The sequence below is a fragment of the Durio zibethinus genome, chromosome 11 (genome assembly GCF_047325235.1).
Source record: "Durio zibethinus cultivar Kanyao isolate XHJ-2024 chromosome 11, ASM4732523v1, whole genome shotgun sequence".
Lineage (NCBI taxonomy): Eukaryota > Viridiplantae > Streptophyta > Magnoliopsida > Malvales > Malvaceae > Durio > Durio zibethinus.
Genome location: NC_143172.1, coordinates 5,019,759 through 5,030,690, shown reverse-complemented (window position 1 = coordinate 5,030,690; position 10,932 = coordinate 5,019,759). Strand labels below are relative to the sequence as shown.

Genomic DNA, 10,932 nt, shown 5'->3' with positions numbered 1-10,932 from the left:
ACAATAAAGATAAAGAGTAAATTTAGAAAAAGGAAATACTTTTATAGAACAAGATTGATGACCAAATACAGCTATCCAAACGGGAAAACTTACATCCTAGAAGGCTAAAAACACAAGAATAAGAAACGTGCAGCAGAAAAATAATATAGTACACTGTTCCTACTATCGTACCAAAACTTCAAGATTATGATGAAAAAAATTCAGTCTCTATTTGTATCATGGAGATTCACACCTTGGGCAAAATGTTTGATGGAATACCAGCAACCCTGTTCATTATGGTGATTAATGGGTGCTAATCAGAGGTATGACCTCCTGCTGCTCTTTGCCGGCCTTTGCTCAAGGAACTTGTAATTAATGGTAAGCGACTTTCTCGGTTTATCCTTACACTGTGACCACGATTCAAGGTTGGTGGTGGTGCAGATTGTCCATTTGATGTCCCTGCAATCATTGAATAAATGCTTTAAATTCGGGGTCCCTACTCATAGCAGTGTGCTAATAATTTATACTGTAGGAAATGAAAGTAGAAACTACTTGTCTTAGGAGGTTAGAGATGAATTTGACCTGAACATTTTTTGGCCTTCACATTGGTGTTTTTCTTGGTCAGTAAAATTTTCTTCTCTGGAATCTTGGTGCAAATTGATCTCCTTTGGGGTGTATCGAAATTGATTGATCTCTTTTCTGGAATCTCAGAGTAGATTGACCTCATATCTGAACAAACTGACTTGATATCTGAACAAACCGATTTTACATCAGAAGCAACAGACTTTGTGTCACTTGCTGCTGTCAACGGATCCTCCACTGTAGAATTATTCTCATCCCTGCAAATTGAGGCTGCTTCAATGGCTAACTCTCCATTCTTATCCTTGGTGTTCAAAATAGTTCTGTCTTTCTCAGCCAGTCTATAAGCAAACATTTGAAATGGGATTTGTGCCACTGATAATGGACTGAAAGCCCCATTTGCTGTGAACTTGAGGAACCATGCCTCTATTTCACAATAATCTGCAACTGGAAACTGCAGTTCAGGCTGATCATGGTCAGCATTCATCACAAGGAACTTCTTGATGTACCGTAAAATCCTACAAATGGATGAGAAACTTGGACGCTGATTTGGATCAGTATGCCAGCATCTTTTGGTTAAGCTGACAAGATATTTAGGTGCTGTGTATGGAAACAGAGGCCTCTCGCCTGCTCTAATATTTCTACTCACCTTCTCTCCTTGAAGATGTCCATCTTCGAAAGGAACTTTCCCTGTCAGGAGCTCAAAGCAAAGCATCCCAAAGCTGTAGACATCTGCTTTCTCCGTGTACTTAAAAGTGGTGGTATAATTGCCTGGCTGCTCTTGCTCTAGCAAAACTTCCGGAGCATACCAAATACATGGGGAGGGATCAATCGGCTTTGGTGATGAGTTTGTAGATGAACGAGTTTTGACAGTGGATAAACCATAACCTGATATTTTTAAATGGAAATAACCTTCTGAGCTGTTCCTAGCTTTCATAAAGATATTACTAGGGTTTAACTCTCCATGATAGATCTTCTGTGAGTGGAGATATTCCATTCCTCTCGCAATTTGAAACATAAGATCAACCACAACAGGAAAAGAGAACAAGATCCTCCTTCTCGAGCCACAATTCTCCTTCATATAAGAACTGAGATCCTTGTTCATCAACTCCAGAACAAGCATGACCTCTTTCTTTTCCTCATCATGAAACCCGCAAAGGTATTGCAATATATTCGGATGAGAAAGTGAAAGTAGGGTAGAGATTTCAGAACATGCTGGTTCAACCTCCCCAAAGAAGTGTCTCAAAACAAAGTTATCTCCCAACCATTGTATTTCCTTATACTGTCCCCCTAATCGTCGCCTTACCAGGTAATCCCCTCCATACAAAATTGAACTCGGGAAAAGCTTATCATTATAAGCCTCTGCTCCAATAATTTTCTTGATCAGCAAGCCGGCTAGCCGCTGCTGATTCTTGGTAGCAGATTCTGAACTCTTCTTCTCCCTGAGAGCTTCAACAAGATTCCATCTATCTTCTCTCCAAGCACTCTGAAAACGGGTACAAATATCTCGAGGGATCAAATACTGCTTTCCGAATCTAAACTGAAAAAGTTTTGGGTCATTCCATTCCTTGTCATACTTCCTTGCAAGTGCCACTCTCCTTCTTTGCATCTCATCCTGGTCAAGCCCTGCTATCTCTCCAGCAGTCTCAATGGCCTCAATGATACCGGGGAAGTGGCTAAGCAAATTGTGAATGTGATTATCAACGCAATCCTTGTTCTGGTGGAGGTTGATTGCCTTTACCCACCAGTCTTTCTTGTCCATACATTGTTTGACATATAGTTCTCCTTCTTTGAAGATCCTTTGAAGCTCTCTCAAGGGAGACTCAAGGGCATTCCACTTTGTGTTCTTTTCTTCTAATTTCAGGTTCATCCTGATCTCCTCGGCTATTGTATTGAAAGCCAAGCTGAATATATCAAACAACAAACAGCACTGGCGTCGATTGATTTGAATATCATCTTGTAAAACCATGAGGGCTGTCAAACTTCCCAGAACCTCGCCAATCTGCCTGAATTGCTCCATTTAAGGTCAGGAATTCAAAGTTCAAACACACAATAATGGATACCCCGCAAAAATCACAAGGGTGCTGTCAAATCCTGGAGACAAAACACCAGATTCAACAGCCCCAAAACTCCAGGCCTGCACATATCATTTTATAAAGAAAATAGTTGGATATGGTTGTAAGATCGTCAATCAATCATATATTGGAAACCGAAAAGAAATGTTTTAGCCTTATACAGACCTCTCAGTGTTAAGTCTGTCCTTCCAACGCCAATCCCAAAAGGTTGACAATCGTTACGATCCTAAAAGTTTGATCTGATCAAGGAAATATTCCATCTTTATTCCATAGAATAGAACATAAAGAAAGAAAGAAGAAAACAAAACAAATTCACAATGAAAATGATGTGCCAACAAAAATGAAGGAAAAATGAAAAGAAAGCTTACCATTTCAAGAATCAAAGCATCCGTCAAACAGCACCTGAAAGGAAGAACCCTGATTGACCTATATTCCCTTTTTTATTTTAAGCTTTGATTCCCTGGGAATTCTAGAAAAGAAAATTTCAGGTTAAAACGGAAACAATCAAAGCAGGAAACGGAAATCTCTCCGAAAAATAGTAACTGCAGATTGAAGAACAGAACAGGGAAAAAAAAAAAAACAACAACTTTAATTGAAACAGGTTTAAGGTTTCTTTTCTTTTTCCTTTTCTTTTCTCTATAAACTTTGAACACGTCCCCGATTTCTTTGGAGTCTTTATATAAACGTGTTCCCGCGATTTTCGTCTTTCATTATGCTTTCTTTTCTTTTTTTTTTTCTATTTTTTTTCCAAAAAAAAAAAAACTGTTAATTGTTTGCAACGGCCTGGCTGCTGGGTTTCCCCAAAAAACATATTAGTACGACGCCGTTTGGCAAGGACTTCCACTATCTATCTTTTTTCCAACGTCACTTTGACCATATTCAAACGAATCAAATCAAAAGCAAAAAAAAGAAAGCAAACCAACTAATCCTCTAATTAAGGATGGGTCTGGTTTGGATTAATAATCAATTTTGATTTTGAAATTTATTTTAATTAATTTATATAATTATTATTAAAAAAAAACATTTGATAAATTATAATTGAAATATCAATACTTATAATTTTTTTATAAAAAAAATAATAAATTTGATTTATAATTGGAGTTATTTAAAGCTCGGTAGACAACCTATGAGGAAAGACAACTTGAAAGAGAAATACAATTAATTTTTTATTATTTTGCTGATTTTAACATATATTAACCTGATTTATTATTATTTTTATATATATAATATTTATTTTAATTATGTAATTTCATCTCCTTTCTTGCTATAAAACATAAACAAGAAAATTCCAATAACAAAAAGAAAAGATATTTGACTAAATTTGTATAATTCCATTTGCAAATTGTTTATTGTATAATATTTTTTTATTATTATTATTAAAAATTTGCACAAACCATATGTAAGCAACTTACCTTAGTTGTTGGCGGTTTAAGACTTCAAGTGGTAAAAGAAGAACTGCCACGTGGCAATTTACAGGTATAGAGGCGGCGCTCGGCATGTCTTATTATTTTGGCGCCACGTGTTAAGGCGCTAATTCCAACCGTGCCACGATTTATTAAGATTATTAGTAACCATCAAAATTAAGAATTAATGGTAATAAATAAAGGAAAATTATCTAATAATGATTTTTTAAAAAAATTTGAGTTTAGATAAATTTTAAAAACACAATGACTTTATATCGATTAATCATTTTATCAATTGATATGATATTAAAATTAATATTTAAAAATTATAAATTTAAAAAAAATTTACACGCATAGTATTAAACTTAGGAATTAACTAACTTTAAAATTATCTTAAGACATTTGTTAGCAAAACCTTTTTCGTCATATATCTATATAATTATAAAGCCTTTTTGTGTCAATTAAAAGTAATTACCAAAAATCAAATGAAATAATTATAAAAATATAAAAGTAAGAATAAACATATCCTTTTTTACTTTAAATTATAATTACCCATTAAAAAACTACTTTTTTTAAATTAAATTTTAATTTTTAAAATATCTTTTAAACATTTCACTAATAATGGGTGTATAATTATATATATAAACAAGCATGTAAATGATTTTAAAAATTGTTCTGTTTATCATTTTCAACGGTTGCTTAAAAAAAAATTATTGAAAACGACCCTCAATAATTTATTGAAAACAATTTTATAAAATAATTTCTTTGTTTTTTGCTCCTTGGATTCCAAGTATAAAAAAAAAAAAACTAATATTGTAAATAAAATTCAAATTGAGGAAATTGAATATATATATATATATTTATACTTATTAAAGTTTGAAGCATTCCAATTTTTATTAACATTAATGTTTGAGTGTTAATGACTTTATTGACTTTCAATGTTTGAATAATACTTTGATTTAATCGCAGTTGAATGAGACAACGTGAGAGCAGTGAAAGCAACAGGGGATTAACTCCAAACAAAGAGCCAAAGAGATGGAATACTACTTCGTTGCTGCACTTCGCACCACTTCTCAGCTCAGATTCCCAAACTCTGTAGAATATTAAAAACCCATCGATCTCTTTTCTTTGCTTCTTTCGATTTCCGTTTCCTTTTCTTTGAAAATCTGCCTGTCAAATGGTTGCTTGATCTGACAGCAAATATGATAATTACCCAATGCGTTGTTAATTCTCTTTCAACCGTCATTATTACCCTCTCCCATTCCAAGCCATTTATTTGTACCATTGTGGGTCATGTTTTTTACTCTTTTTTTACATGCTTGTGTTGATTGATTGCTGAATTGGGTTATCCAAATCTAATTTCTGAAAGGAACCCTGCATCGATAACCCATTTTTGTTATCTTTAAAGAGAGCAAAATCAGCGGCCCATGTCAAATTTGGCGAAGGAAATTGTGAATATATTGCTCAAAATAGAAGAGGGAATATGGAGAAAATTTGTGTCAAATTGGTGTTTAGTGTTGGTTCAAATTTTACATCAGCTAAAAATGGATTCTATATATTTCGAAAGGTAAGGGTCGTATCCATGCTGGGAATTACATTAATGCTGGAGAAGGAGAAATTGGAAAAAAAAAGATTTGATTTAAATCTTGGTAATTAACTATGATGTAACCTAAGATTCTAGACAACCATGTTTAACCCTAATGAGGCTTCCTGAAACTTGCCCTGCTTACTTCCTAGTCCCTTGTTCAAGAACCCACCGAACACACCAAGGAAGGAGTAAATGGTCATATTGATTTAATACTTTGACCAAATATAGGATGTTTGTCCTAAAGTAATCTTAACTATAATAATGTTCAGGTTTTCTAATTGTATACAACTATACATTTAATGCCTATATCCAAGGGTAAATTTTGGGGATTCTTTTGCTTGTATATCAGCATTAGCGCAGGTGTGTATACCTGATGAAGAGGAATACTGATAGCTTTTACTCGCATTAAGGCTACTAGAAGAGGACATGAAGAATTGTTTATATGTTGTTAGACAAATTCTTTTTTTTTCCTTTGTGAAATTGGTACCATATTTATGTATTAGATGTATACATATCTTTGCTGTACTATATGGTGCATTGTACCTGAATAGCTGCAAATTGTCAAACACATCAGTTATTATTAGGTGTTTTCTTTTTTTCTTTTTTTTTTTTCTGGTTGAATGGTTTTTGACTACTCCCGGATGACTTCTGGAGAGGATATGAGAAGGGCCATTGGTGGCAAGGCCTTTTCCATGGATAATATATACTTTTACAACTTGCTGCTGGTTGGGGTTTTGAATCTTGCATCAACTGGCTTACTGGTTTTATGGCTGATGAAATTATATATATGCTGACAACATTATGAAGGTAATGTGTTTCTCTTTTAGACTTGCTTTAATGGTTGCCAACGTCTTGTGTTGCTTATGACTTGAAAATGCATCAATAATGTGCTGTTATCATTGTGAGGTTCTGTTTGATCTTTAAGCATCCACCTGTGGTTAATTTGTCAGTCTCCCATTGCCTTTTATTCTTTTTTCTTAAGGTTTATTCCACATCAATGGCAATGCTACTGACCATAAATGGTTCCCTCAGTATACCTATTCAATTTCAAGCCAACGGTGCAGGTAAGATTCGATGCAGTTAGAAGTAATAAAATTGAATATCCCATATATTTTACCTTTCCACTGCAACTTTCCTTGGGTATACATTGTCATCTGCATGATGTCTCTACACATGTATTTTGCCCCTCCAAATATTCATTTAACCACGAAAGCATCTCCAGTGAGACTAAATGAAGTTGCCTTTAAAATTGAAGCAAGAACAGATTCCTGATTTCTCTCAGAGACTAACAGAGACGGATTTGCATTCAAATCCTGCAAATAATTAGAGATTTAATTCATATAATATATTCATCCAAGTTGTCTTGTTGAGTTCTGCATGCTTCTCTGCATAGTCCCACAAATTTGAGATCCTTTTGTCCATGGGGAAAGCTTGCCTTAGAACCTCTTTCTGTCTCGACAACAACCCCGGGCCTGGTATTTTCCGTGGACCGTGACACTAAGGCTAGCAGGGCTTTAGCCCTCTAAACTTTGAAGATTCTCAGATGAAACAAAGAACAAAATAGGGCAAAAAAAATGAAAAATTGAATATGCTTCCAAAAAAAAAAGTATAACAAAGGGCCGAACGCGGCCCAAATCATTTGAATAGAAACACATCTCATATACTTCTATTGTCCAAATTCAGTGAACTCACATTTTCAGTTTGGTAAGAAAGAATGATGGAAGGAAATATGTATGGAGTTTTGACTGCCAAATATAAAACGTGTTAGTTTTTCTCATTGGCAAAAAAAACCTGATTTGACAACGCAAGTTCATTTTAGAAGAAAACAACAAATGATGATCACCTATCGAAGTTTCAAATAAAACTATGAACAAATTGAATTCCTTTTGATTTTGTCAAGTAATTGATTCAACTTTACAATTGTTTTTTCTTTGGATCATACCCTACATATTAATGAGCTAATGTTTCTTGACTCTTCTTTTTTCTTCAATTCTTCTTTTTGCTAAATTATTAAAAAGGCTCTTACACTTTTATTTAAAATTTTCAAATAATTTCTTTTTTTTTATTGTACTTAATTGGGCCCTTAAAGAATTATTTTTTGTTTAATTAAGTCCCTATGTTACATGAAAATTACTAAAATTCGTTAGACAAATAAGGGTTTAATCAAATAAAAATAGTAATTCAAGGACTTAAATTAGAAAAAATAATATTTTAAGGATTCAATTAGATATAATAAAAATATAGAAGCTTATCTAGGAAATTTAAAAATGTACAAGGGCTTTCACAAATACTTAGAGCCCTAACTTCCAAATGAACATCAACTAGGAAGTTAGATTCCTTGAATAGGGGTCTACTGTTTATTTTGTTTTATTTTGGCTAAAAAACAATGATATGTCAAGATTTGAAATTTTATTTATGTCTGAATCAACAGGTAGAGCGAGCTCAGGCTCTACACATAGTAATTTCTGCGAGGTTCAAGCATTTTTGCGCTGATTATCTGACCAGGAACATTCTTCAGATCACCAAACAATTTCTCAAACCTTCTTCAGGTTGTAAGGACTAAGGAATATAGAATTAATTCACATATTTTAATTATAAATTAGAACTTAAAATAATTATGGCAATTCTCTGGAATCATCTGTTTTGTTCAGTTCTTGCAAACAGCTGATTGAATGACATGACTCTCTTTTGTTCATTTCTTTCACTCTTCTTAAGTAAAGCCAAATTTGAGCATTAATTGTTCAGTTGGAAAGATACAGAAGTTTAGGATTTTAGGTCCATAATCTAACAAGAAACTCTGAAATCAATTCTATCCATATGAAAAATCTTATGCATTTATATTTTGCACTATGATATAGATTGCTTTCATTACACGTAAAAACTTTGAATGGTGACTCTTGCTCTTTAGTATCCCCACACCATAAACCTGGTAAAGACAAAATGCCATCCATGAATTTCAAATATTTCACAGTCAGGATATTAATGCACTAGACATCTGCGTGTTCTAGCACTCCCTCCACATCTTGATCCTCTGGTTGCCTATAAAAGGCTAACTTTGACATCATTTCTATGTGCTTCAACATATCAGTAGTTGTACAAAAGGTGAAGAAGATGAGTGGAACACGCTGCCCCGACGACTCTTATGCTATGGCTGGGCTAAGACCTAATGGGAACCATCACCAAGCAAAGAGGAATTATAATAAGTGCTGTTATATTTTTCGGATGCCACTTCACTATCCAAGATACAAGAAGAGTGACTATGAGAACATGCCTGAGTGGCAGCTGGACTGCCTGCTTAATGAGTATGGGCTGCCCATCGTTGGAGACGTGAACCAAAAGAGAAAGTTTGCAATGGGAGCCTTCCTCTGGCCTTCCCAGAATGACTAGAAGCTCCAAGATCTCTACCTGCACTTTTGGTTCAGTATGAATATTATCATGCCTACTTAGATTATTCGTCTATCCTAAAAAACTAGCATATTTTGTAATCTTTAAGTGCCTTTGAGTCGCTATCACTGTTGCATATGCATTACTTATGTAATTTTGATTATCATTATTTACCACTTTAATGTAATGCAAGATATTGTTCAGTTTTTACTGGTTTATGAGAATTTTCTTTTAATTGCCAAAGGCTTTGACAACGTATAACTAGACCACTGATCAAAATGATCATGTAGCTTGCTTTGCTCTATGACAAATGCCCATCAATGCAAAAGAACCTACTGAACATGTTTACTTAGACTGCAATTAAGAAAAATAATGAAACTGGACAAACGATTGTCTTAACTAATGCAGGTCAGCTAATACCAACATCTCCAGCAAAATAATAGAAACATGACAAGTGGGACCCTTTGCTATTCGACTAACATGATTGAAGCAGTTGAAAACTTGAGATTTCATCACAAAACTGTAGAGACTTGTTATTGTAAAGAAGATTAAGTTGAAGTCTTGAAGACGAACAAGGAAGTATAACAGAGCCATCATCGATACAAGGACTAAGGAGTAATATGTGCAGTTTTCTGGCTGTTAGGTTTGCCATTAAATATGACAGTTACATGTTACCTTTTATACACGGCAGGGACATTATGCTACATATATATAGGGAAAATGTTTGGAAATTTTCACTTCTTATTGTTGATGATGCTGTAAAAACTTTCATAGTAGATTGCTTTCTGTTTGTAGATTACATATTCGTAGTAGGGCTACTAAAGTTTATACTGTCCAGTCCAAACACTGTAAAAATCCTTTTTTTTTGGAGCCTGATATAAACTAGTACTTGTATATGTCTTGCAAGTTTGATAAAGCTTCATGATGATGCATTTTTTTTTTTAACATCCTACCTGTTGGATGGGTCCAATGTCCGAAAAACATGTGGTTTTGAAGCGACCAGTTATAACATCAAGTATCTAGTTTGGGATTATGATAGCTGAAAACCAGCAGCAATTGGTCGAGTATTTACTGACCAATCAATTCAAAGTGCTTGGATGTCGTGAAATTATATCTAGTGTGAAATCTCTAGGCTAACAAGTAACAACTACTCCCAAATGGATAAGGAAGATTGAATCCGCTTGTAAAGTAACAATCGCTCAAGTTGCCATTGATTTCATTGCTGCCATATGTCAAGCTCCGATGGTTGAAATGAATGCATTATTGCAGCTTCTCTTGCAGTTAGGTTTTATTAATTGTTGAGACAGACTTATGGAATGATGGTTCAATTCTCATAAAAAGGATTGATCCAAATACTTCCCAGCTGGGATCCTTATCTGCCAAGGCAATTTTATCAGCAAACCATCAATCTCTATCCTCTTTGCATAAGAAATTGAATTGCCAAAATGAAACACATTTTACAGTCACATAGTTAAATTAATTAGCTTTGACCCTTTGGTAACAAAGAAATGTTCATCATGACAGAAATGAAAATATCCCTTCAAAACCTGATGAAGACAACAACTTGCATTGAAAATCTAGCTCTGCTATCTGGATATCTTTCAAATTCATTAAGTTTGAGTTAAACTTTTTAGCAAGTATGGTGAAAGACTGATATGGCACAGCATAGTTGAGGACCGAGGGAAGAAAGTTTATTACAAACTGGTAGAAAAAGATCTAGGACAGATAGGCTGCTCCAACCCGCAGTTTAGGACATAAAATGTGCAGTTTTCTTTTTGGATATCGCTAATGAGAAATCACTTGTGGTCGAACCCCATTTTAAATAACTTACGGCATGTAATCAATAAATTCGGTCTTTTTTTATTATTATTATTATTATTTGCATTGGTTTTCTTTCCTAACAATAAAAAGTATGTACATATGA

At 34.1% G+C, this 10,932-nt stretch overlaps 2 protein-coding genes across 2 annotated transcripts; one reads left to right on the top strand and one right to left on the bottom strand.

Moving 5' to 3' along the window:
- Positions 1 to 21: 21 nt before the first annotated feature.
- Positions 22 to 3,286, bottom strand: LOC111290715 (uncharacterized). The gene is made up of 4 exons (XM_022882150.2): positions 3,002 to 3,286; positions 2,799 to 2,872; positions 562 to 2,695; positions 22 to 438 (listed from the first exon to the last, which is right to left on the bottom strand). The coding sequence occupies exons 3-4, from the start codon at positions 2,576 to 2,578 to the stop codon at positions 293 to 295; spliced, it is 2,163 nt and encodes a 720-aa protein (XP_022737885.2). The 5' UTR covers positions 2,579 to 2,695; positions 2,799 to 2,872; positions 3,002 to 3,286; the 3' UTR covers positions 22 to 292.
- A 5,395-nt stretch (positions 3,287 to 8,681) lies between these two features.
- LOC111290952 (uncharacterized) lies at positions 8,682 to 9,251 on the top strand. The gene has a single exon (XM_089768774.1). The coding sequence runs from the start codon at positions 8,694 to 8,696 to the stop codon at positions 9,009 to 9,011; it is 318 nt and encodes a 105-aa protein (XP_089624900.1). The 5' UTR covers positions 8,682 to 8,693; the 3' UTR covers positions 9,012 to 9,251.
- Positions 9,252 to 10,932: the final 1,681 nt, after the last annotated feature.